Raw genomic sequence first — 27,456 nt, forward strand, 5'->3', positions numbered from 1 at the left:
GTATGTTCATCTGTATGCTCTATTTCTTAGTTTTTGTGTTCACCCGTTAGACACTAATTGTAGATGTCTTACTGCTGGTATAATTGAGGTTGTGTCTGTTTACTTCTCCTACTTTTCTGTTAGGAGGGTGTCAGCTGGAATTTGACATCAAAATAACTATGTGAAGAAGAGTTAAAGGGAAAGGGATTTAGGGATAATTTAAATTTGATCACTTGAAAGGCAAATAGCTTGAGAGTAATTATATTACTGGTTTGATTCTTCCTTAAATGTCACTTAAAACAGGCTTGCTTTTAACCCAGAGTATTTGTCATTGGCCTGATTTCCTGTGCTGAGAAGCTTGTGAGTTGATGAGATGAAATGACTGGCATGCAGGAGCGATGAGGATGCTGTACAAGCTCGTGAATCAGAGCAGATGGTGTGACTGTTTCAGATATCTTTTCAGTTTTCATTCCTTTTATACAGGCAGCTTGCTTTTGCTAACGGAGTGAGCCTTTGGGGGTTAAACATCAAGACTTAATACAGAATGCTAAGGTCTTCTGTCCTCAAGATGAAAAGGAGAAAGCTTATAGAAGTAAAGCTGCAGTTTTAGCCCAGTAGGATTTTAGTTGCCGGGTGCTGCAGTTTAGCAGCATGAGCTGGAAAACCCTAATTATTCCATCAGCTGCCTACGGTACCTACACCCAGCCTGGCTGAACACTGCTGAGTGTCTGATCTAAAGGAGCGCAAGACAGGTCAGAAACAGTGAGCGAGATCATGTAGCACTAGTCTGTACCGCAGCTGTGCTAGCACTGCCCTGGCAACAGAAGTTGGATCTCCTAATTCGTCACCCTGGGCTGGTGAGCGCTGCCTGTCCCTCCCCTCTCTGAGTGTCCCTGTGAGCTGAGGCACTGTTACCTGGAAAATCAGCTCCAGACCTCCTCAGTGAGTAATGAGAGTTTTGAGAAAATTCTTAGGGATGAGTGTTTCCTGGTGGTTCTCGTCAGAAATGCAGCACTTGGGAGAGTTCACACTTGCTTCAGCACTGGGTTGTAAATTGGATTACAAGTAGAGGAAAGGTAGAGCATGTTCTGTTTCTGTTAGTCGAGGCAGAGCTCTTGGCGTTCTTCAGCACTTTTATAATGGTGCACGCGAACCTTATTTAAAGCAGAAGTACTGGGTTTGTACTGGCAGTGCTGTCTGTCTGCTCTCTGGTTAGAGGTAGCTGAATAATCAGAAACCTTTCCCGAAAGCCTAGCAGACATTTCTACAGCCCTGATCCCAAGGCCAGCTAACTTGTCAGCATGCTCCAGTGCTTGTGCTTCAGTTCTTAGTGCTGTTTCCTTTAAACAAAAAGTGGGTTCTTGCTTCTGGCTCATCTGTTCAATATAATACTTGGTCTTTAGGATGCTGATTTGGGAAAAATCTGTTTTAAGGAACAGCTAGTGCTTTAGGTTGTTATGGGTAAACCGTTCACTGACTGATTCAGCTGTGTACAAAACCCCCATGCTCTGGAAATAGGGGAGCTACTGAACTTAATTGCTTCTCAGTTTGCTCTTAAACTGCTGATGGCTGCTGCTCAGGTTTTGTATTTGCTGCCAAGGAGTGAAGTAACTTTACATAAAAATGACAGAAGCAGCTGTGATTTCTTTTCTTTTTTTAGCAGTCAATTATCCTTTTTGCCTTTTTTGCAGCACAGGCTGGTCTCAGAACTAGGTAGGTGCCTTAGAGTTAGCTTGCTGCCAGCTAGGCATGAGCCTTGCACTTCCACAGTCGGCAGCCTGTGCCTCCCTCTGCGCTTGGGGACAACCCCTATTTCTGTCTCTGGATGCTGCCTTTTCTTGGCCACCAGGTAATGACAGACCTCATTTGTTACTGCAACCGGTGCGTCGCTGTGCCAGCCAGTGCTGCTTTTAGCTTGCAGAAGAAGCTGTGATAAAAGGATGTGGCTGCAGAGGGAATGAGCACGTCTCGAAGAATGGCAGGGCTGCCTGGTGCCGAGGTGCTCTCTGGGGGCTCCCAAGACAGCTGGACTTAAAAGGCCTGAACATCTCAATCCATCTCCATCTGTGCTCACAGAAGTGATGCCGAGGTGACGACCAGCGTTAGTCCCATTTTACAGAAAGCTGAGACACACTTAGGAACTTTTGCGGTGTCCCCTATGTTTGTAGGGGGTATGAAGGAGTTAAGGCAGAGTGTGCTATCTCCTTGCTCTAATACATAGCGATACTCTTTAATTACATGAATTTAATTTCATGCTGTTTTGCAACAGATTTTTTTATGCTGGTGAATGCACTTGCAACACTTCAGTGGGTGTTTTACTCTCATACTTAGTGATTTTTACTGTTCCTTCACTTTGTAGCTACACTGATAACTTGCTGGTACAGCAAAATATTATTCAGAGGTGTTTCTTGCCTCAGTTGAATGGCATTGTGTGTAAAAGGTAAGAAATAACTGCGATGTGGGAGGTGCAGAACCGTGTAATTCATTCAGCCAATATGCAGCGTTCCCCGGATCAGTTTTCCACCATCAGGGTGACTGACTGGGCAAACCTGACCTTTTGTCACATCTACCAAACTGCTTTGGAAAGGTTTCAAGTGTGTTTTTTCTAAAATGTGACAGGAGGGAAAGCTGGCTCTCATTGATGTCTGCATTGAAGTGTTTTGATGCAGTTTTTGCTCAGCTTTATTGAAACAAGCCTGTAGGTACGGATGAAACCTGGAAAACATCATTGGAAGTCCGTAAAAATTTCAGAAAGTTCTACAAGTGGGGCTGGGATGTGGTTTCACAGCTGGTGCAGTAATTCCTGAACAAGAAGCTAGGTTGAGGCTTGGCTGCAAAGGGACTGTGAAAGGGTTACTGAGGGACTGTGTAATATTTTCTTGACTCACATTGTTTTGTTTTAAAAATAATTTTAATCCTTTTGTAACTACTGTCTTTTCAATAGCATGGATGTATTTCCTCTTTAAGCCACTGTGAAGTGCCATGTGTCTCTTCTGTGCCTTACTTTCAGCAGAAATGTCCTGAGGTGAACACATTTTTCAAGAGAACATTTTGTTCTCCAGTCCTACTGCTCTTCACCCAGGATTGCTCAGCTCAGTACCTTCTTGTTCTGATAATTCATGCCAGGACTCAAAAGTTAGAGTTTTTGTTAATTATCAGGAGAAGGTTTGAAAAGAGACACGTTCTCAGAAGCAAGCAATAATGCCATGTTTAGGTATGATCCAACCCAAAATTAAATCTAATCATATTAATTAGAAAATTGCATGCTTACCTCCAGAAGTCATACATCAGCAAAGCTGGTGGTAACCATTCATATGGTTGTTAGGATTCTTTCAGCAATTAATGTGCTTAAAAATGCTGTAATATTCCCAGGAAGAGTCGATGTTTCAGCATGCAGAATGCTGGGGCGATGTTGCTATGGCAGCCTTAGCTATGATTTCTTTCTCCTGTTAATGCCAAAACCGTTTTTTCCCCAGAATGTCCTGCATTTTAGTTATTGGTGTTCTTCATGTTTAAATGGTTCTTTGTAAAGTAGCAAGACCATTTATCAGTCATTTTATTGTTTTTCATAACGTAATTGCTAATACAGGTAATGCAATACCACTTTGTGTGGAAGATAACCGTAAATATGATCTAATCCAAAAGGCACCACTCAGTGCCATGGTGGCATGAGTCGATAGCCAAAGAGGCTGCTGTGAAATGTTTTTTGATCATAGTTAATTGTTTTTGTAACTCTTTGCTGGTGACCCTGAACATCACATCTACCCTGGGGTACCAGCACCTTCTAACATGAGGGTGTGGGATAAAGGTGTCTCAGTATTTCCCTTAGTGTGATGAAAACCAGATGGCCAGTAAAAAGATAACCTCATTTTAGGTCATTTAGGTCAAACCTCATTTTAGCAGAGGTTTAATAGACATAGGGGTTGTGCTCTCACCCACTGTTCTTCCACTTGTCTGCAGACAGCTTGCTGCTGTGTGGGGCAGTGCTGAAGGCACTGCAGAGCTCCCTTTGCTTTGAACCACATTTGTCCAGTGACTCACAGAAGTGAGGATGCTGCTCAGAGGGGGTTGCAGCCAGCTCTCCTCTCTCTGGTGAGAGCCTGACCTTCCCCAGAGTGCTGTAAGTGTAAAGTATGACTGATCCCCAGCTGATGAGCAGAAATCTCATAATTGTGTTTTATTCCTTCATGGGATTTCTCATGTTCTTTTTTTCTCACTCATCGATGCTGACATGCAATGTTTTTGCTCCTATTGTCATGGCAAATCCGTATGCCAGGACAAAAACTAACTGCTACTCATGTATTACAAGGATATTTCAGAAGTGTGCCTGGTGACAAGGTGATAAGCTGTGCAGTGTTTGTGGTAGTTCACCAGTTTCCCCTGTTTAAAATCTTAATATGTCAGTTTTGTGCTCATGGGAATAGCAAAACAACCCGAACATCCTCAAGTAAAGCCAGTGATGTCTTCCTCCTGCTTAGATGGAGCTTGGCTTCCTTTTGGGAAGTGGGGGGGATGTAGAAATGGTGGTACCTGTGCATGCTGCTCTTCAGTCTGCACACCCAGAAGACAACTGTGCTGAACTGAGTATGGAGTTCTCCTGCAGATAAATGTCTGCTAAAAAGGCAGTCAGAACAAAGCTTGTGTAGTCAGTGAGGGCTTGCAGTATCTGGCAGGATACCAGGATGCACATACTCTTTCTTTATGGGCTTGATTTCTTGTTATGTGTTAGCATGACTCCTGGAGTGATTCTGGAAGAGAGAAAGACTTCAGCAAGGATTTGCATCCAGATTAGATTCCCCCCCCCGCCCCGAGCGGCTGAACCAGCATTTTCACTTTGCCTGTCTGTGCTACAAAGAAGCATGACCCTAACACAGGCAACAGTAGGGGAATAGGGATCTTTACAGAGGACAAGTAACTGCAGAGCACCTAGTCCGGAGCCGTGGAAGGGAACAGCAGCACACACACAACCCTGGGTGGGAGGAGGAGTGACAGACCCTGGCAGGAGGTGCAGAGGCACTGTGGGACCAGCCCACAGGATGAAGTGGGCAAATACCCAGAGCTCCAGGTCTGAGCGTGGGTCTGGAGTGGCAGGAAGCAGCCTGTGGGAGAAGTGCAAAGAGGGTGATTCTCTTACCTGCTTCTTGGCATTCTTGTAAGTGGGCAGTGTTTTGCTCTTTGCTGGAAATGGAGATTTCCGTTCACTTCTACCCACTGTAGGGAGAGGTAGGTAGGCTTCCCTCTGAGCCAGAGCTGCTGTCCTCATGTTCCACTCTGGCCTTGTTCCCAGCCTGGGAGGAAACAGTTTCTGTCCCTGTTGGGGCAAGCTGGAAAGGTATTGCTGGTATTTGAAATCAAAGATTTTTTTGAAAATCTCTAATGAAATAAGTATTTGTGTATAACTATAATATACATACATACGTATATATATACGCACACCACAAACACAGTATATATAAATAAAAATGACAGCATTGTAGTGTTTGCACTGAGCTGCCTGCTTTGGAATGGCTGCAGGTCCTGCAAGTAAGCATTCAGCACGAAAAAGCGTTCTCCATAACAAACTGCTGCTGTTAAGTGTTGCAGCAGACAAAGGAGATGAGAGCGAACTCTGGCTTGAATTGATTTATTTTTTTAAACTCAAATGATCATTAAGCCCCTCTGGCGCCTTGAAACCTGCATGCGGAAGGAAGCGTGATGAACACTCAGCTTTCTGAGGGAATCCTTGCACAAGCATGTGTAGGCTTTTCTCCTAGTGCTTGGGGTTCGATATGCTGGAAAATAATTGAAATGAGCATCTCTGCTACCCTCAAGCAACATGTGTAGGGAGCCACAACTGCAGAGCTCCTCTTCTTGGCTGCCGTTGAATTCAGGTGCTTGCTCTCTGAGGGATCACTTCTTAATATTAATACAAAAGTGTTTTTCTGGTGTTAAACACCAGTTAGCCACTCAACTGAAAAGTAAACTGTGGAAGTGGTGGAAGAAGAGAGCCTGAGCAAATATTTCTTAGGTCAACCCTGTTCCGTGAGGGGGGAGTAAGATAAGAAGGACATTAAAAAGAATACCTGATCTTTATGGATCAATGGCCTGAAAATTCTATAAAATTAAAACTTGTTTTCTTTAAGAAGTTGACAATCAATCTAAGAGGGAATTTGTTTAGCCTACACAAGGGCAGGTATTGCCTTTGGTATGGAAGTTCAGCTGAGATGGTGGATGATGGGGCTTAAACCTGAAGCACAGATGCAGCCTCTGTTATAGCATATTAATTAGCTCTGATCTAATTGGTCTTTGCAAATGCTGCTTCCTCCAGATCAAAAACCAGTCTCTCCTTCCCTGCCCCCAAACTGAAACAACAAAAATGAAAACAAAATATTCCCCAGGATGACAATGCTCACTAACAGAAAAATGCTGGTGGAAGCGTACATGGCTGTCAGGTGGAGCTGGAGGATGTGTTAGGGAGGGTTTCTGCACTGCAGCAGCTTGGGATCAGTGCAGGTGTAGAAACTTTGAGTTAATGCTTTGCAAATGGGACTTGTTGTTTGATGCCTGAAAGAGGCATCGGGTGCAAGCTTCTGTGAGCTCTGGAGCTGGCCCTTGGGCAGTGAAGACGCTCGGAGTGAGTTTGTTGGGCCTTAGATCAAGGCCTCAATCCAATGCAAACAGACCTATTGTAGTGTTCGGTCCTCTGCTTAGCATGAGTGTGAAATATTTGAGCTCAGCACCTGGTCCAGCACTCTCCAGTGGGTGCTGCTAGGACAACATGTGACCCTCTCTGCAGAAGACTTCAGGGTTGCAAAGACCACGTTAGGAGAGCCAAGGTTACCAGACCTCAAAGAAGGTGCAAATGGAGCAGCACAAAACGTCTTGATATGAACTGTAACACATTACCCTTATAACAGCGAAACCGAAAACAGGGTTAGAAACCCTGATTCTGTTCCTTTCAACAAGGCAGTAAACCTTCCTGCACAAAGCAGGATGCACTTGGCAAAATTTAGGTTAGGCTGAAAGAAGTTGCGTGTGATGATTATGTATGTGCATTGTGGAACTTAAAAGAATTATTTTTTTTTTTTTTTAGAACTATGTAATCATAAAAATGAAAGGCCGTTACTATAGGTCTTAAGTCAAACAAGAATGTGAGAAAGAATATATGCTTCATGAGAAGTCCAGATTGAATTGTCAAAGACATTAGTGTTCTCCAGTTACCTTAGCCTCCAGGAGGACCTCTGTATGGGTGTCTGCCTGCCTTACTTTACAGAGCAAAAAGCTGATTGTATGTTGCTTAGTAAGTACGGCAGTGAAGACATATGAAAGTTTTAAGTAGTTAACATAGTATTTTGGGGTTTTTTATTTTGCTTTTTACAGAGGGGATTTAAATTGGGAAAATGATCCACTGCAAAATCTTGAGGGTTGGAGTAGAAGTGACGTGCAGAATCTTCATGCTGTCAGCTCAGCCTGTTCGTACATATGCTGAGAGTGGCATATTTAACTGCAGGTTAGCTTGGGAGCTTGTAAGCTTTGAGGTTTTTGGGTTTTTTTTAGTGTTTGGTAGCAAAATATTAAGATAAAAAATTAAAATAGCAAAAAGGTTTTACACTTAAAATCTGTCATCCATTCTTCCTGCCACTTTACATCACTTTGTGCAATTCTTGTGGGATAGCTGGTAGTGTGCCAAGTTAAGCTTGATTTCTGATTTGGTTTGAAGCAAGAAAGGATGAAGATTGTGGACTTGAAAGGAAAGGAAATGCGCAGGGATAGAATCCCTAATAATTGTCAGAATTCTGTATGCAGAGGGGTAATTAAATCACACAGTGCACCATTGCCAGGAGCTCAGCTTAGAGTAATTTGCAAACCTGGTAGCAAAAGGGAGCGGCCACAGAATTGCTCTGTTATGCTTTTTTAACTTTCTTGGATAGAAGAGAGAGCGAGGAACACTTATTTCAACAAAGAAGGACCTGATCTGGGGAGGTGGCCAAAACCAATATGTCTGTACACTTTAAATAGCACATCCTCTTTCTGTCTGCTTTTGTGTGGATGATATTTTTTTTAATTCTGCTGCTTAAGTTACATTGGCTATTTCTGTCTGAACCAAACTGTAATGTTTTTTCCCCTCTTTCGGTAGCTGCTTCATGACAGAATAAAAACTGGATGTGAGTTGTGCATTGGGAAGTGATTGATGTGTGCTTGTGCAGCTTGTAGCACTATGAGAAACACAGGTGCAGCTGCTGATGATGTTTGCTAGAAGTAGATTGAAAAGGCAAGAAAATGAAACTGCGCTTCTGCACAGGAAACCTGTTGTAAAACTGTGGGGCAGGAAGCAATTCCGGAAGCAAAAACTCCATTTGTTTCTGTGGGACAAAATGAAGAGGCTTCTTCAAGGCCAGGTAGATGAGAATCCGAACCACGCTCATCACTGCCAGCTCTCCCCAGTGGAGATTGAAACAGACATGTTTGTTTGTGGGATGAAGAGGAGCTCTGTGAGCACTGAGTTTTCCACTGCTGGAGGAGACTTTCATCAGGACGGAGGACGCGATTCCAAGGGAGTGAGCGAAGTGTGCGTTGGTGAGGTGGAACTGAACTGGGATGGCTATGTAAAAATACCATGCTCGGTTCAACAGCACAAGAAGGACTTGCAGGGAAATTCTTCTGATGGTATGACACAGACCTCTTCTGAAAGAAAGGGCAGAGTGTCTGAGGGGCAGGACCTTTCTTCCCTGAGCATCACCATGAGCTGGAGGGAGCTAGCTGAAAGGCAAGGGTGCTTTCCCCAGGAAAAGCCCACTGCCTACAAGAGTCGTAGACGGCAATCAAGAGATCGCTCAGCTGATGTGGTTGATTACATTGTCAAAGAGCTCCAGGGAATAAGTCGCATCCAGACAGAGATTGCAGAGCTCCGGCAGCACCTCACCTTGATAAAAGGCTCTGTGGATGAAGTCTCCAGCTGTGTGGATACGGTCTTGAGTGAGATAGAAGGCCTGCAAGGTGGTTCCACTGGCAAAACCCAAGGTACACGTGCTCGAGAGCCAAGTAGGGAGGTGCACAAAGAAGAACCAGTATTATATTTTTATGGCATCCCAGAAAAAGATGGTGAAAACACAGTAGAGCTTATCTGCAGCTTCTTGTCTGAATATCACTGTTTCAATGGTATCCAGTGCAGTAAGTATATAAAAGATGCTTATAGATCAGATATTGGTACAGGCAAGCCATTAACGCCAAGACCAGCAGTTGTGAAACTTGTTAACTGTGAACAGAGAGACTTTATTTTACAGAAGTCTATCCTTCTGCAAAGCTCAGGGGTCCGGATTGCTACCGGTGAAGAGCAAAAGCGTCAGAATGGCCAGAGGGGCCACAAAACAGATTCAGTCTCTTCGCAGTCTGGCTTCAAGAAAAATCATCGCAACTCAGTGAATCCTGATGCAGCTCAGAGAACTGATGCAGTGGGCCACCTTCAAACAGACTCATGCCAGGTTAAGTATAAAAGCACAAGTAGGAAAACACAGTGTGTAGGGGAGAGACTTGATTCTGCGCAGAAGTCAACCTTGAATAAGAAAAGCAACTTGATACCTGAAACTGGGAAGGAAGCACAAACAATAAGCTGCAGTGAGGAGCCTTCAGATGAGAATGACATTCACCAGGCCATTCATGAACCTCCACAAAATGTGCAGGTGACCAATCTGGCCAAATCAGGTGATGGAAATTACTGCTGCTCATCTGAATCTTCAGGCCATGCAAGCCAGATATGTGCTTCAAGTAATGGTAGCGAGCACAGGCTTGACACTGAAAGTGTCACTGAGAATGGCTCTTCCCTTCTAGATAAAGATGAAGGGATAACCGCAGAAGAAATTGAAACAGACTGTGATACATCATGCAAATTTACTAGTGTAGAGAAAGTCGATGTTCAAAGAGAAGATGTTTCTAGTGGGGTGACAACCATTAGCTATGATCATACAACAGATGAAATGGCTGATAGTAGTGACAGCTTGAAAGATATGATCCAAATGGACCTGAATGATCAAGATCCAACTGATCAGGTCTTTAGGGATGTCCTGGAAAACTCCCAGTACTTCCTTGACCATTCCCGGGATAACATTGATCTTGTAGACATGAAGTTTTACACTAATAAGCTCGGGAAAGCTATCCATCACTTCAGGTCTGCTCTGCAGGTGGTGTTTCACAAACTGGAAACAAGTGATTCTGAAGTCCTTTTGGAAAATGATAGTGGCTTACAGATGGATGATGACAATACACTGATGCTGACCAGTTCAGGTATGTGTGGTAGCTCTGACAACTTTGCAGAAACCCCTCCTAGTCAGTCATCTGAGAGCCAGGCGAACACAACTGTCACCAGCGAAGCATCTACTCAAATGCAGTTTGTTCCTTCCAGTCTTTCCTCTGTTCCGTGTGAGCCTCCTGTTTCCAGTTTGCTGCCATCATCTGACTGTGAAATCCCTGCTGGGCAGCACTCACCTCCTGAGGAACCTGGCAGAGATGTGAACTCTCTACCTGGACAAGCAAAGGAGTGCAGACCCATGAGCCTTGACAAGGTGTGCGCAGAGACCATCTACCTGAACAAATGCATCAACAATTTCAAAAACGTGCTGAGGGAAAAGAGACAAATGCGTAGGAGACTCTTAAAAGAATTAGCGCAGGAAGGAAACTGGATTTCCGCTGAGGAGACAAATTCAGGTAAACTGAAAAAATGTTTTTAAGGAGATGTCAAAATCTGATATTTGTGCAGCCAGTAGCCAACACCTCACTCAGTGGGTGAACAGTTTATTAGAATTTGTGAGCAAGTAGTTATGAAGGCAAGTACATATACTGTACAACAGTACTGACCAAAACCCCCCTAGAATTCATTATGTAACACAGTGAAATGCAAGTTAGCAAGCTTCACCTCTTTTTTTTTTTTTTGAGGGAGAGGGAGATTTGCAGTGCATCTTCAAAATAGCAGGTGTTAGGGTTTTTCATCATAATTCGTGACTTGGTTTCTTGTTAAATATAATAGTTAGGACATGTGATAACAAAGTGTGCATTTGAGCTATAAGTAGCCAGATTTGCAGTTTTGGGAGTTCACTGGATCCAGACTTCAAGTGGCTCCATCACAAAGTGGGAGTTCTCAGTGTTTAATCACTGCTAAATGTTGTCCTAGTAGAGACCTTTAAAAACCAAAATAAAAATAAATTTAAAAAAAAGTTGAGACCTGTGTTTTGGTATTGTTTCCATAACTTGTCCATGAGATGAGAAATTTTCCATTTCTGTGGAGTTACATCCCTTATTGCCAGCACAGATAATGAAGTGTTTGACCACAGCAGATATGAGCTGATACAGCAGTGGAGCAGTGCTGGTTAACCCATTCCTAAGGATGTGGGAGGCAGAAATGACCAACATGTTTTGATGGGCCATGTTTTGATAGGTCTTGATTTGGTAAAACCAAACCTAACCTTGAAATGTAGGTCCATCTGCCCCCTCTTTCTCCAGGCAGTGAGACAAGTTTCTCAGTGCCATCTCTGTCCCAATCACTATACAGTTAAGGGAAGAGGCTTGACTGTTTAAAGAGTGGTAGGTATTGGAACTAAGGCTTGAAATCATCACATCCTTATCGTAAGCCTCCCTGTATCAAATATTTTGGTATCAAATATTTTGCTCAATTTTCTCCTTGCGATCATGAAAGCTAGTCGGAATAATCAGTGTGCTCTTTTTCCCATTGAAAGAGTTCTTGCTCCAAGTGTCTTTTCCAGTGGCTGCGCTTTTGCTGTGAAGAAACAATCTGTCAATCCATATTTGACTTCTGTACCAGTGACCTTCTCAGTTATGCAGATCATAAAGCTTGTAATTGGCTCTTCGCTTTCTTATTTTGTATAAGGTCCTTAGTGTAGAGTTGATTCAAACAATGGGTTTTTAATGAGTGAAACACTAGGATTTGTTAACAGGCTTGGCACAGATATATATGTATTTTTGTTTCAAGAGAATGTTTAGATTACTAAAGTACAGATAGTACAGATGAAACTGATTTTTTTTTTTTAAATTCAGAAATCTGTTTTTATTTTCTGAGGGTTTGGGGGGGGGTTGTGGGTTTTGGGGTTGGTTTTTTTTTTTTTTGGTATTGTTTGCATAGTGCTCAAGTCCTGAGCATATGTCCTAATTTTAGGGACAGCCAGTGGTTTGGATTAGCATTTCCCACAGTGCAACAAAAGTATTGAAATAACCTGTTCTGGAATGTGAGAGGAGGCTGCTCATCTCAGCAGTTTGAGCAGTACAGGCATGTTCACAAGGTGAGAAGTAGCCAAAACAGCAAGGGAGGAGGAAGATCACAGCTGGACTTTGGTGCCTTAGGTCTGGCTCCAGTGTGGACTGGCATTCCTGAGCCTCCCTGGTTCCCTTCTCCTGCACATCATCCAGTGATGTGACAAAGAGTTGATGCTTGAGTAACACTTGCATAAAGGCTTATCTATATGGTAGATAGGACAGCTGAAGGTAAAACAATAAGTATGGGATGAAATCACGATGTAGGAAATGTGCTCTGAGAGACAGGAGGAGTCTAAAGGAGTCAAGGGTAGTGGAAAACACTGGATAAGGGAGGAGAAATGGGAGAGAACTTGGAAGAAACCCTGGAGCAGATGTCAGGAATCAAAGCAGGCCAGACGATCAGGGCAAGGCAGGGAAGCTGGGAAGGGAAGAGCAGGCCTGTCTGGAGTGGAGGTCGAGGGACGTAATCAAAGCAGCAGTGCTCACATGGGACGGGCAAGGAAGCAGTGGGTGAATAACCACTTGGCAGTAGCCAGGGCGAGAGAAGGGGGTAACAGTATTGCCAAGGGCTGTAGAGCAGGGCAAAATTAATCATATACTCATTCAGTTTGAAATAGGGTTGTTTTGGCATGCATTTTCCGAGAAAGTGAAGCAACAGTTTTATGTGCTTCTTCACTGTACTCAAAATAAGTTTGAGCCAAGCTTTTATTTTCTTCCTTTAGAAAAAGCATCATACTCAGAATGCAACGAAAGGTTGTTGGTTTGCTTTTTTCCCCAGCTGCAGATAAGTGTTTATGTCTTAATTTAAAAATATAATTTTTAAAGTAAGGCTTTTAAGTTCCTGGGTCAGGTCCACTGAAAACCCAGTTCAGTCTGCTGGCTTTTTGGTTCTGAGCCTGAACCACTGTATTAGTCATGCCTGCTTGAAAGTTCAGTTCAAGGTATTTTATTATATGTGTTTGGCAGCAGTCTGCAGCAAAGGAATAGATGATAACTTTGAAGGTGTTGGTAAATCTGTGTGTTTTGGTGAATCAGAGATGATGCACTGGTATAAAGGTTTAAATTATTTATAGTTATACGCAGATGCAAATTACCAGAACAATTTAGAACTTGGATGCATGTAAATAATTGTTGTGTTTCATTTGAAGTCAAAACAGAAAAAATAAAATATTCCCTGAAAATCTGAGCAAGCTTTTAAAGTTTTAATTTGAGAAAAAGAAAAAAAAAGTGAAGATAGTTTGACTTGTGTATGTTTAAAAAGAAAAGCTCTGAAATGGTAGTGATTTTTATAGATGTAAATCGAGTGCTCAGAAGTAGAATGCTGAAAGGATTCTGTGAACGGGGTTTAACCAAGTTAGTCACCGTTGTTGGTGACTAACTTGGTTAGTGACCACACTGCTGTAAGCACAGCTGCTGTAATGTGAGCACACCTGCTGTAATGAGACATAATCAGAAGATTTTAAATCTTTGCCTGCAGTTGCTCAGAGCTTTGCCAAACTTTGGCAAACTTTATTGCTTTGTGTTTGTGTAAAAATAAGTTTGACCTATATTTGAGAAGCTCTAGTGCTCTCAGGCCTTAAAATTTGGCAGTGCTAGTTTGTGTCAAGGATTTTTCTGTGGAAAATCAACCCCAAATGAGCGAAGTGAATAAGCTTTTGAAAAATGTGTAGTTTGCATATGCTCACTGGTAGCTTGCTACAGTTGAGCTGCTGCGCTGCCAGAGACTCCATCTGTCCTCAGTGTTTTCCAGCTGGGGGCTAAAGCAGGGCTTTCCCTGCTCAGCATGACTGAGAGCCATGGCAGACCTGAGAGGGGACACGAGCCCACGTCTCCTGCATCTTCTGCGCTCAGAGACTTCACAGGAGACATCAGGAAGGAATCTGGTTCAAATACAAAGGAGATACAAAAACCCAGGAATGAGGGAGGTCTGGATCTGCCTGGGACACACTGAAACAACCCCAGGGACCAAGTCAGGAGAGACTGGGCTTGGGCTTGAAGGTTTTGGGGTGACTGTGCAAAAAGAAGGGAAAAAACAGGGGACTTGAAGTGGAATTGGGGCTGCCTAGGTGAGAAGGTTTTGCTTAATAGAAAGGGACAGGCAGGAGGATGGTACGGAAAATCACTTTAGAGGGGAACAATCAGAAGTGTCTGTGCCCAAAAAAGCATGATCCCACCTGAGTCTGGGACGGACCGCAAGTTTCCTCAGCCTCTCCAGGTCAGCAGGTCTGTGCAGAGCTGACTGTCAAAACATGACACTCCTGCAGCACCAGCTGTTATGCAGAAGCCAGCAGCGTCCTGCCGCTTGTGTTTTCTCCTCCATGAGCTCACGAAGGAGAGACCTGCAGGGTGGTCCGGAGGCTTTCCTCCCTGGGGAGGATCCATGTGGGCATGTCCTGAGGTGGAAAGTAGCGTTTTTATTTTAGCTACAATCCAGCACTTCATTTGCTAAAGTAATTTGACTTCTCCTTAGTGATTGAATTAAAATAGCTTCTCTATTTTCCTGTCTCAGTGATTGCATGTGTGTAATTACACCCATATAGACAGTAACTTTGAAAACTATTTTAGCTTTTAAACCAATTTGAGTGGCCCTTGTTGCCATGAAGATATTCCTTCCCCTCCAGCTTTCAAACGCAAATGAGTAATATGATTTTTCTATGCAGATACAGAATTATCTGATTGGAAGACTTAATATCATGTCTGTACCGGAAGTTTTGAGTGTGACTCTCATATAACTTTACTAGCCTTGAAACTGCCTATCCATAAACATGAGATTTAGTGTAGGAGGCTTCTGGATTTTTTTTTCTCAGAGGAGAATTGCCTAGATTTATAAAACCAGAAAATATCTCTCTGCATTATGGTATTTGCAAAAGCAAAATGTGTTGCGTGGGAGCTACCAGTTTCCTCGTAACGGGCAAAATGTACAGGGGGCGAGGAGGGAAGGAGGGAGGATGCTTCAGATGCAGGCAGTGGATGCAGTCTGGGAGAAAGGGGGACCAAATCTGTTCCTTCTGTAATAAATACAGGTTCTCTTTCCAGTGTGGTAAATAGCAGCTCCAATTTGGTATTAAGATTACTTGAAATTCTTGAGTTAATAAAACAGGAACTGTAACTCTAAAAAATCAGCTCTCAAAAGCATATGTTCTAATGCATGTGCAGTTGTGGATGAAATTTGATTAGTTTAACTCGAGATTAATTGGTAGAGATTGATTAACTGGTGTATGTCCCAGGAAGCACATGGGAAAACTCTCTGCTGCACAAATGTTTTATCAACTTGTGGCAAATGTTTACCCCACTTTCTGAAATCATTTTACAGAGCTCATGGCAGAAATCTGGTCTATTAACTTTTGTTCCTCTCCTTCTTCTCTCTTTTTCTTCACAGAAGGAGGTAGAGGAGAGCTCCAGGTTGTACATGTTGTCCCTTGTAACCAGCATCTCTTTCTGAAACTCCCGTGTGTGCATGCCTTGTCTTCATGTAGCCAATTGCTCCCACCGAGGCGCTGAGATTCAGTTTAGCATGTTATGGTTGTCAGAGGAATTCTTAATACTGTGTATGAGTTAAGAGTCTGTTCAGTGCGTATTACCTTGTACAAAGAGGAAAACATGAATGCTTGGAGTGATCTCCTCCCGTCGGTGCTCTGTGGGGTGTGTTTAATGTGCACAGGCACCACATTAGCAGAGTACAAATTGTTTATCTTGTTTTTCCCGGTCTTCCTCTTTATAAGTCTTGTTTAAACCAAGTGTTTCCTCATTTTTCCTCAGTTGTATTATTTCATTCCATCTCTGTCTGGTTTGTAAACTTACACCAATTGAAGTCAAAAGTACCACTATGGGCTATAATATTGAGCTTAAGCAAGACTATGGATGCTGGGAGCTGTCTGCTGCGGATCTCATGCCTTTTTAGCTAGCAACAGACTACACTTTGCTTTGAGCAGGGCCGTGTGCCCCGTGGGAAGGACAGGACTTTTCCGTGAATATCTACAGCTGTTGGCTCTCCACTCGTGGACTGGTTGCCATTCTGGTTGTCACCCTGTGGGCAACAGATAACTCTTTCCTCCTAGGAGGATCGACACAATTTTTTTGTCGACTGCTGCATAACATCTTAATTTGTGTTTGCAACTGTACCTCATATAGAGAAATTTCTGGCTGTTGGATTCTCAACTTACTTTTTTATTTTCTTGAATATATGCTATACAGACTAGGCGTGCCTGCTTTGCTTCTGCCTCTCCTTTAGTTGTATGAATCAGGCTAAATCAGCTTCCTGGAGTAGGCTTAATGTTGCACAGCTTTTGGGCTTCCATGCAGATCTTACCCATTGAGTTTGATAAATTTGTATTTCTAAGCTTTATTGGCCTGTGTATCAACAAATTTGTTTCATTCTTACTGGCAAATGTCTGTCCATTAATGCTTTTTCGGGAATGCAGAGATATCCAGTGTCAAATATTGGTGCCAAATTCTGTCCTCTTCTGGCTTCTGTGCAAAAACACTGCCGCCTCCTTTAAGCCGCTCATCTGGCAGCTGGAAAACTGATACTTGAAGGAAGATACGTTAGGTGGAAGGAGCTTCCTTTGGGGCTCTTCAGTCATTATTTCAATTAAAGCTGTTGCAGAATACAGTGAATTTAAAATAATCCCTTGGTTTGTTGCAGCTTTAGATTCCATGTAAAACATAGCATACTTGAGTCAATGAAGACATTGAACCACAAGACCGACTAGTTCAATTGGGATGATTTAGTTCAGTCTGTTTCGGCTAATACCTCTGAAGAAATGGTCTAATTAGGCATGACCAGAAGTTTAATTTAGACAGTGAAACAGTTGCTCCTTGTTTTAGCCTGATTCAGATTAATCTACAGCTAAATTGAGGTCTTTGAGTTTTAATAATGGAGCATGGTATTTGAAAACAAGTTAGGATGATTTTCAAAACAAATAAAAAGTCATTATTGATTTTTTTCTTATCTGTTTAAATAAAGCAGCTTTCCATGTTTTACATCTGTTTTTTATCTAAGAGGATAATGTGCTAGATACAGTACTTAAATGTGATGGAAAGTTACATTGTTAGAAAGCCTTTTATGTGGAGAGATGGATTTATACGGAGCGGGCTAACAGATCTGGGGATGTTCTTCCTTTTCCTTGTGCTGCTTCAGACCTGGTGTTTTTTGGGGGTTTTTTTTGGTGCCTCTCTGTCCATTTTATGGAATTCCTTTTCTGCAGAAATACGTAATTGAAACATCTTCTTGTGTACAAGATAAATTGTGAAATTTAGAAACTGCAGCTTGGTTAAATAACTTCTCAAATTACTTGTAAGCCTAGCTGCTGCTTTTCCTGAATAAGCAAAACTCTTTATTAGTTTCCTTTTTAGGCTTCACTAAACATTGCCTTCCTATGACTGAATACTATGCCTTAAATGATCATGTCTGTTGACTTGTTTAATCCAGGGTATCAAATTTATGCTACTTGGTCACTGGCATTATTTTGCTAACTGGTTCTTGGATGATTTTAATTATTTGGAGAAGACCTTTCAGCAACTGACTACAGCATGCTTTACTGTGAGTGAATATACTGCGTTACTAGGGATGACAACCACTTCCCTGGCTGAAGGTATTTGTTGGACAGTAGGTGTAAAACTGTCATCCATCTGCATCAGAAATAAAAAAAATTGAATGGAGATGTGGTGGGCTGTTTTGTTTACATGTTTTCTTCTCCATCTTATCAGTGCTGCTTTATGTGCTTACTGGAGATTTAAAAAACAAAAATAAAAACTTTGGATTCAGGCTGGTCTGGCTGCTTTCAGGGAGAGGTCAAGTGACAGAGCTGTGTAGAGAAGTGAAGCATACGCCAGCAAAAGATTTGTGACATGCAGCATGTGCACGTCTAGGTGTTACATGTGTCTGCTTTCCCTTTGCGCTCCCATTTGTTTCAGGAAGGACAGTGCTAAAAACTCTCACAGTTGTTCCGGCGTTATTCTCATCTGCCCATCATTTCTTCTGCTTGCCTAGGCTCTAAGCAAGCCAGGCTGTTGTCGTGGGCTGAACTCAAGCAGATCCATGACTGGTGACAAGACCCAGAGCAGCTACTGGAGCCCTCCTGTGTCCTGGTACAAGTGCTGCCTTCAGAGGGTGGGAAACTCCCCAGCTGCAGCAAATGCATCTAAACAGCATTGCCATTTGCCTTCATTAAATGAAGAGGAATGTATGAAGTGTTCCTACCCACAACAGTGGTGTAAACTGTGGATTACTTTGTTTAACTGATGCTCCCAGAGGTGTCTGGACCCTGTTAACCCTCATGCCAACGCTTGTAGGTAATTTAGCCTCTGGTTCTTTGACTACATATGTCAGTGCAACAAGAGACTGCAAAGGACTTCTTGGTGATGGCTGGCCTCCCACTGTGTGGTATTGTGCCATTACCTCGTATATAAACTGACCAATTTCCTTCTTTAAAACTGGTTAGGTTTGGTGTCTGCTTCTTCCTTTGAAAGGCTACTACAGAACTGTCATGGTTAGACACCTTCTAATTTTCATCCTCCATTTATATTTAGCTGCAGTTCTTCTTCCATGCAGTATGTTCTCCTGTCTATTGAATAAGCACAGAAAAAGGTTCTTTTTGCTGGAGTAAGCAAGCTGTCCTGTTCTCCTCCTATAGTGTTTTGTTTACATCCTCATGCTGCTCTTGCCATTTTCCTGTGTGAATTCTTTTTACTTTGATATAGAACAAGAAGATTGTATCTGCCTTTATGAAGGAGTCTTGCCAGCACAGTACAGTGGTATTTATGCTTTTATTGCTATGGAGACATTTCACTGGACATACTCTATGGATGATGTTCTTTCCTTACATGGCTGTATCATAGTGGCTCATGGCCAGTGTGATGACTAGAACTCAAGTCTGTTGTCACATGCTTTTCTCCACCGAGGAACACCTTGTATGCAGTCAAATTCATAGCAGGCTTTGGGGCTCTGACCTTGCCATTTGTACCATGTTTAATCCTCCCTTGTTGCAGTCTTCACTGCCATCAGTTCTTTCCATTGGGCGTCTGAGTGCTCTATCAATAATTCTGCTGTGTTTGTCATCAGCAGATCCTGCTTACTCCCACTAGCTTCCTTACTGCATTGTCCATGGCTGGCTCAATGACAGTACTTGTTTACCCACCTTAAAGGTCCTTCTCAGCTTATCCAGCCTTATTAATGTCACATGGCATTGCATCAAAAGTTTTTTGTTGAAATAAAAATTCAGTTGATAATTCTTTTTACAGTCTAAAGAAAAATGGTTGCTTCGTCAAAAGAACAGAAAAATGTTTTCAAAACTGGTGTGCCCTGTATTATATTTTTTTTCCTGTTTACCAATTGCCTCCATGTTAATTCTTTCCTTCATGTATGCTCTGAAGCCTTTCAAGCTGTTGAAGCCAATAATGAGCTTATGCAAGTCTAGATCACATTTCCCTCCTTCCCCCACACACCTTAACTGTGGGTACTGCATTGGCTCTTCTACAGGCTTAAGGCATCAGCCCTCGTTTGATAGATGTCAGGTGCTGGTTCTCTCAGCATTTTCTCAGGGAGAATGCAGCCTGGAGCAAATTACCTCTTTACTTTGCTTTCAGCAGGTGATAACTCTGGTTTCCCACACGGCCATCACCTGCCTTGCCCCTGCATCAATATTGTCACTTACCGAAAGCTCTTTCTTCTGTTTTGTGCTGTTGTACCAAGACGATTTTTAATCTCGACCCTAGAGAAGCTCTTTCTCTTCTCTTGTTTTCTTTTTATTTGCATGTCTAAAAGGCTTGGCAAAAGTAATAAACTGTACTTCTGCTCATTTATTTTAATCTGGACTGTCGGCAATTTTGACGTGGCATGTCTCAAAATCTGGGAGATGATGGAGGTTTGTTTCTTGATCACACTTTCTGCCCTTCCCTGCATCCATACTCCTGGCCGTTTTCTGTTGACTTGTGGTTGCCTGCAGGAAATGGTTATTGCTCAGTTAGATAACGGCTTTCCCTGGATCTTTTTCCCCAACGGAGTTCTTGACGCTCTTGTGGTCTCCAGGCTGTGAGACACATTTGCCCATGATATTTGTGGTCTGCTAATGTCTCAAATATTGGTTGCTTATATTTAGAGTTTCTCAGATAAACTGATTGAAAACCCTGTTACACTAATTCCTTTTGCCAGTAAATGTTCCCACGTTTGTGTTTGTCATTCTCTGTCATTGAGTACAGCTGAACCGAGCGGTGCCAAGCTCGGTCCAGTATAAAACATTGTTCCATTTTAGGATTGCTTTCTAGCCACAGCTCTTCCAGGTGTTGAAAGGCAAAGGTAGGGATGTCCTGCCTTGGCTGCTCTGAAGGATCTGGTTGCATTTGCTTCACGAAATCTTCTCTCTTGACCAGCGGTTGATTCAGATCCCTCTGGAGGAAATGCAGGTTTCAGGCTGAGGGGTTCTGGAAGCCCAGCTTGGAGCGGAGATGTGTAGAGCATGGTCCTTCCTGCAGGAGCCTGGTGTGCTGCTCCGGCTGTGGAGGAAATGTGCACCTGTGCTGGACTGTGGGTCTGAGCTCCTGCCTGTTCTGCAGGCCTGTGGGATCACGCAGAAAAGCTGGAGTGTCCATTCAGTTATGGATAATGTCATGCTCTTCATGCCTGTTTAAAAATAAAATAATAAAAATTATGTAGTCTTCAGATCTGCCTAGCCCTGGAGTTGTAGGAATAACAAAAAGTTTGGACTTTTGCTGCTGTACAAGTTGAGACCTCAAATAGAAACCTGTTTTCCTTGGTTATTTCTGATCTTCTTGGGAGACCTTGTCTGTCACCTGTGAAAAACCTGAGGTTGCACAGCTCATCCAAAGCACAGGACAAAAGAAAAGAAGAATCTTTCTTCTGGGGCTCTGTTCTTTTATCTTGCATGAAATAAGCTCCAGTTTTCTGACAGATACTCCTTTACTTTGTCCTGATTCTTAGGTTGCAAGTCCCATGGCTGGAAATACTTTGTTTTCCAGTGTCTGCAAGTTACAGCCTCTTTATACTCTTGGCAAACATGATTATCTGAGGTTGGAGTGTTAGCTATTAGCAGTGTGTCTTGCTTACTCCTCTTTGAAACTAGCTTTTCTTTCAAGGAGTGCAGGAGAATGTATGAACTGTTAAGCTGGAACAAAGAGGTTTCCAGTTATAGGTAGCCATTTTCCCCTTATCTAAAAACTTTTCTGTTTCTGCCAGGTACGTTGCAAGTGTTTAAACACTCCTCAGCTCTAATCAGTCCACTGAAGATTTTCAAAGAACCAAAACATCGCTCTATAAATACCCTCCTAGTACGAACATAAGAACATGGTTTTAATTCATGAATATGAATCCTCATATTGCAGTCTGTGGTGGTTTCCATCATACCGGGAGATCTCAGTTCACCTGCAATCATCTTGCAAGTGATGGCCCTTGTTTGACACCTGTTGGAAATTAAATACTTGCATATGAATGGGTGGAGCTGCAATGGTGGGACCTGCCTGCTTAGGGGGCTAAAGAGCCTTTGCATTTGAGCATGAACAAAGCTCACAAGTGTTTGTACAAAGTTTCATGTTGATCACTCATTTGTGGATTTCATACAGGTGCTTTTAATTTTTAGCATCCTCATTATGACCATGTTCATGTAAGTGGTGACCTGTAGTAACAGGAGCTCTCCAATAACTCATGCTTTTGTTGGGTTGGGAAAAAAAGAAAAGAGTTGGTCTTCGAGACTGCCTTTTGAAAGAGGAGTTGCACTGAACAGGCTCTTCTGGTCCTGGCTCTAGGTGTTCAATGAAATTGCATAGCCTGTCTGTGTCCGTATGACTTGTCCTGACATGTTGGTCATTGGAGGTGCTTGAGTAAGTTTCTGTATGCATTTGCCTGCATGCAGTGTGGTCTGTTATCCTTTCCTCAGAATATAATCTGAATACTTTTTCTGGTGCTTTTGGAAACTAATTGCATATTGGTTTTTTTTTTCCCTTCCCCCATTTAAGGGTCAAGATGAGGCTGATCCATCAAAACCACCCTGGCTCAAAGGAGGGTAAGTGGTATTTTAAGACCTTGTTTCCCTTTGTTTATAATTACAGTGTACTTTGAGGTCTGCAGTTCAACCTAAGTAAAAGCAGCACTTCGGATGTTTTTAATGGCTGTTGTCAGGAATAATCAAGTGGCCATGCCTCACTTAGGGCCATGCTGCTGCTATATTTCAGAGTCTTCTCTTCAACAGCTGGAGGTGGGCTGTGCAGCTCTTCAGGAGATCTGTGGTTAAGAACAAGGTTATAGTTGTAGTGTGTAATCTGCAATGTGATGGCAACAAGTGCTTATGGCAGCAGTATTAAATAATCCTTACTGAGCACCACAGAGTGGTCTGGATGAAATCCTTTTTCCTGAATCAGTCACTGATGGCACCAGGGAAGGGAAAGAGTAGCTCAGAAAGATTGCTGTGTCTTTTGCTCTTAGAAGAAAAAAGTAGCTTTGGGGAAGTCTTCTGTCCTTGCAATGACTTCTATGGTCATTGTAGTAGTCAAAACTGCAGTAACTCTGGAAGTTGTTGCAGTTTGTAATTTTTAAAGCAGTGATCATCATGCCTTTTTTGCACAGGTGAGCGTGAGAGGCTGTGCGCGTTCTCTCCACAACACACTACTCACAGCAAATGAAGCAGACAAATTCTGATTGTCTGTAATTTCAGCATGACACTCTGCATAATAGGTGTCAGCATGGTAGCTTCCCTAGAATCCTCTCTGGAAAAAAAAGACAATGACACATTTTACGAGTTGCTAGGTTATGTGCCTTGTATGTGATTAGGGCGATATGGTTTGGTGGTGGTGCACTCATTAGGAGCTGCCATAGCAGCAGATTTGCCCTGAAATCTCAGCAAGAGGTTGGCTTGCTACACACATAAGTTAATTCTCATACTACTGAAGGAAGCTTCCCTAATAAAAAGCAAAGTTAAATTGGAGGGTTCATTATACTGCTTTCTGCTTTTGGAGTCATTGTTCTGCGATGTTGGTATTCCCACAAAGCGTCCTCCACACCTGCGGATGCCTGGAGCTGCCTAGCAACCCCCTGCTTTCCTAAGGAGCCCGGGGCTTCGGTGAGCAGGCTGCTGGAGAACTGGCAATTAGCAGGAGCAGAAGACAGTGATTTATTCTAACTATAAACAGCACCTTCTCCTGCTTTAACAAGGAGACAATGTACTGAGTTTATTGGTTCACGCACACAAAATGATTTCCCAGCCTGAAAGATGAATACACCTACAGTCCTGAAATACTTAAAAATGTGTTTTGTCAATTCAAGGCAATGTTTGCTTTAGTCTTTAATTTTCCCCTTTCTATGTGACATATAACAAAACAGTCTGGCTAATGTAGTTTTGACAAAAGTTTGGCTTATTCACTGTATCCCCACATGCAAGGGATTTCCAGAAACAGTGGTTGTGAGTGGTGAACCTTTAGCCAGTTGTGGCTTATTAGCCATAAAGTATATTAAAGCACTTACGTTTGGAGTTCTTCTATTATTCTTTCATACGAAGATTAGAGTAGTGGTGTCATTTGAAGGAAGTAATCATCTTCTGTCATTGCAAACCATCTTTGCTTGTTTAAATTTTCAAGATTTAATGGAAGCATCTGTGTGATAAAACTTGTATTAAAAGATGAATAGATGCTTCAAGCTATTTGCACTTTTCGCATAATGCAACAGTAGCTCCCTGTCTGTAATCACTGGCTTTGGATAGATAGCTTCAAAAAAAAAGTACAATTGGTATTATGGACCAGTCTCTGGGTGTAATATCTCATATCTATATATTTTATTTATTAGTGCAAATCATCTTCTCATACAGAAATGCTATTCAGTCCTCACTACAGCACTCCATAATAATGCTATAAATATTACATGCATTGCAGAGGAGAGTTACCCTATTACATATAAAGGTACAGTGTGCGTATTGGAGGCACTGTCAGTACTTCTGTCTGCACAAACACTGTAATTTTGTTAAGCGAAGTAGAGATTGTGCTTGAATAAAGAGACTGAAGTAGCTGAAAGCACAACAAGCTGAATAATTTTGAAAATTAAGAATTGTTGCCTTTTTTTTTTTAATATTAACAAGCTAAAAGCAGGTCATCTGAGTGTATAACTGTCTAGGTACTAGAATACCCCTCTTCAGTGGCGAATACAAGCACCTTTCAAAGAGTCTTGTTCTCTGTCAATCTGGCTTACAACTGGTTCTGTCATAAACCTCAATCTATTATAAATATTTTGCAACAAACCAGGTTGTAACTAGACATGTTTCTCAAGCACAATAACTTGTTTAGGCTCATCTTGAATTTATAAAACATGCAATTTTAATGTTTTTTCTTTCCTGGGAAATGTCAGAGGATCACAGTTCCCTTTCAATTGAATTAGAAAAAAAAAAAAAATCATTGGAAATGGTGTAGAAAAGAAGTATAAATTCCAGGCTGTGCCACTGATTTTTAGCAGGAGCATTGACTCTGGATTTTTACTTGTGATCATTTTGTTGCATCTTTTCAGTTTACAGACTCTCCGTTTCTATTTTGCATATGCTTTCATAATTCAAGTGATTTGACACAAATCTTTGACCCAAAACTTACCAATAAGCTGTACTGTGATTTAAATAATGTTGGAATTCTTGGCATCATCAGGGTAGTCTTCTATGACACCTATTTTACCCCAAAACAGTATCACTAGTATCAGAAAGGGTTTGTAATATTAGGGTAGCAGATGAAATTCCATATTTCATCCAAGCAAGCCTGTTCTTAGTTCTGACAATATAAACACTTTATGCAGATATTTCTTATTTCTTGATGTGGGTCAGATTTTTGTGTAATAAGCCAGAAGGGATTATTGCAGTGTAACTTGGGCAAAAAGTTTTTCTGGAATTCTCTGTTGGAAATTTGCGTAGCCTCTAGTAAAAACACCATGTAGCCTCACCATAAGGATTTCCAGCATTGGAAAACTATTGTCCTTCTTGGCCAAAGATTCCAATAGTTTTAATTAACTGCTGTAAATCTCCACCTTTCTCATGTCCGAGTTTGTCTTCCATTCCCAGCTGTGAGATCTAGTTGTCGCAGCTGACTGTGGGTGGCTTGTGTTCATCGTGTAGGAGCACAGAGAGCTGTGCACGGTGCTGCGGTGCAAATGTGACTCATGCTGCTTGCAGAGCTGACGCAGTTCACGCAGTTACACGTGACTGCTCACCTTCCCACCAGGCTTGTTCAGCCAGCAGCAGCTGTCAACTCAGCCCTGGCTCGGACATGTCACCCTCCTACGCCCCGTCAAAAAAGTCAATTTTACCATTACAGTGCTATGGCATGTTTCTGTATATAATAGACTGTTTCCCTCTTTGACACAGCCTTGTGCTAGGCTGTGCCGTGACACCCTTGTCCATCCTAGAGCATGGGCTGCTATAACACAGATTTGGTCGTTATTTGTTGTTTCCTAGATTTTTTTTTTTTTACTTCTGGCTCTATTGAAAGGGGATTTGAGTAGGTCCTGCTTGCCAAGGGGTGCAGGTTTGCTTCTTGTCACTTACCAGCCTCCCAGTTTTCATGGCATGTGCAAATTTGTAGTGGCAATTTGGTTTCCTAGATTGTTTTAAAGGGTAGCTCCATGTGTGTCTTCTACTGCTGTAGGAACAGTTTGACCCATACTCCTCTTTCCTGTAGCTGTGGTGTTGTAAAGCATTTCAGCTGGGTGTGGTGTACCAAATCAGCAAAATACACAGGTTAAAAGTGCCAGCTGGTTTATCACGCAACTGCAGAAAGGTCTAAGCCAGCATGGTATGGGGTGAAAAATGAATGGCTAAGGATAGAGAGGCAGAAGGTTCCTTTGCAGTCTCTGTAGCCAAGAAAAAGGCCTTGGGACCATATTCTTAGTGTTAGGATGGCATGAGAGCAACGTGGAGATGGGGAAGTTGAGTGAGACACTGAGAGGGGCTGTGGGTTTTCTGGGTTTTGGCTGGCAGCTGGGTGTTCATTGCAGGAAGGGAGTAACGTCGCAGGTCTATTCTTCAGTTTGGGGCGGATACGACGGGCGCAACAGCAGAGAAATGTGTGCTCGGTTTCAGCCTTAGCAAAAAGCATTATCTTAAGGCGTTACAGATGAATGCAGTTGATTTACTGGGGGCCTTTAAGCGGAATTAACAGACCTTCTTCAAGCACAGGCTTACATCCATACAGTGTTACCAGTGAACAGCAGGATCCAGATACAATTATCCAGGCTGGTCTCATCAGGAAGGAAGCAGTTATAGTGTTTTATTTCGGCAGGCTCCGAGTGCTGGGGTAATGGCCCTTTTGCTCCATCGCAACTTCCACTAGTGAATGGCAGCTCTTGTGTGTAGAGGTCTGCATGGCTTGAAACGCTGAGCACCGTGAATGGTCCCTTTTATAGACATAATCTCCTTTCTCCTCAGATGTGAGGTTTTTCCTAATAATTAAATGGACCTCGAGGGCCAGGATTAAGTATGTTCTATCCTAGAATCAGATGACGGGTAGAAGCGTCCTGCCCCTAGGCTGATCCACTTTGACGTGCTCCCTCCCAACCACTGACACCGGGCAGGAACGTCTGGATTGTTGCGTGTGAAGAAGATAAACACTTAATCATTTTTAGCGTTAACTTTACACTTTCTTAAGTGTAAAGTTTTGATTGCTGATTTTGCTTCCTCCAGTAAAGCATCCCCCTCCTTACCCCCCCCAGCCCTGAATTAATTAAATGGAAAGAACGGGGATGGAGAAAGACTGGAGATAGGATGTTTTCAAGTTTCCAAAGTCTTTCCTGCCATGACGCTCAATGCCAATAGTAAACTATAAACTGAGCTCTCCCTAAGGAACAAAAGGTACTTCTGAAAGCAGAGGCATGTGGCTCAGTTACCACCAATTAAGCCACATGCGAATTACTACCACGGAGCTCTGGTTCTGCTGTTGGGTAAGTATTTTTCCCAAATCTGTGCACCACAGAAGTGGTGGGGATAAGGCTGCTTTCACCCACCATGCTGGCAGCAGTGACTCTGAAGCACTGGGTGCTCTGCAAGCACATGCCCAGCCTATGCTGAGCTAGCTCAGACCTCAGAACTCGGAATGGAAAAATGACCTTTTTTCAGTGTGTTAACAACTTTGGTTTATTATTAAGTTATATTTGCAGTGAACTGATTCTTCCTGTTCTCAGTGACTATGATGTTAGCAAGGAGACTGATGTTTTAAGGAAGTTTTTTGGTCATCTCTTTACTGTCTCTCACTGCTGGTTAAGATTTT

General features: G+C 42.5%; 1 protein-coding gene across 1 annotated transcript in view; it reads left to right on the top strand.

Moving 5' to 3' along the window:
- Window positions 1–27,456, top strand: part of LOC140650500 (protein unc-13 homolog B) — a 221,424-nt gene that overhangs the window by 105,219 nt on the left and 88,749 nt on the right. Inside the window, exon 11 of the mRNA XM_072858860.1 lies at window positions 22,189–22,235. Within this exon, the coding sequence (XP_072714961.1) occupies window positions 22,189–22,235 (47 nt within the window). The remainder of the gene's footprint in view (window positions 1–22,188; window positions 22,236–27,456) is intronic.

Source organism: Ciconia boyciana, chromosome 4, assembly GCF_034638445.1.
Source record: "Ciconia boyciana chromosome 4, ASM3463844v1, whole genome shotgun sequence".
In the NCBI taxonomy this organism is placed as follows: Eukaryota; Metazoa; Chordata; class Aves; order Ciconiiformes; family Ciconiidae; genus Ciconia; species Ciconia boyciana.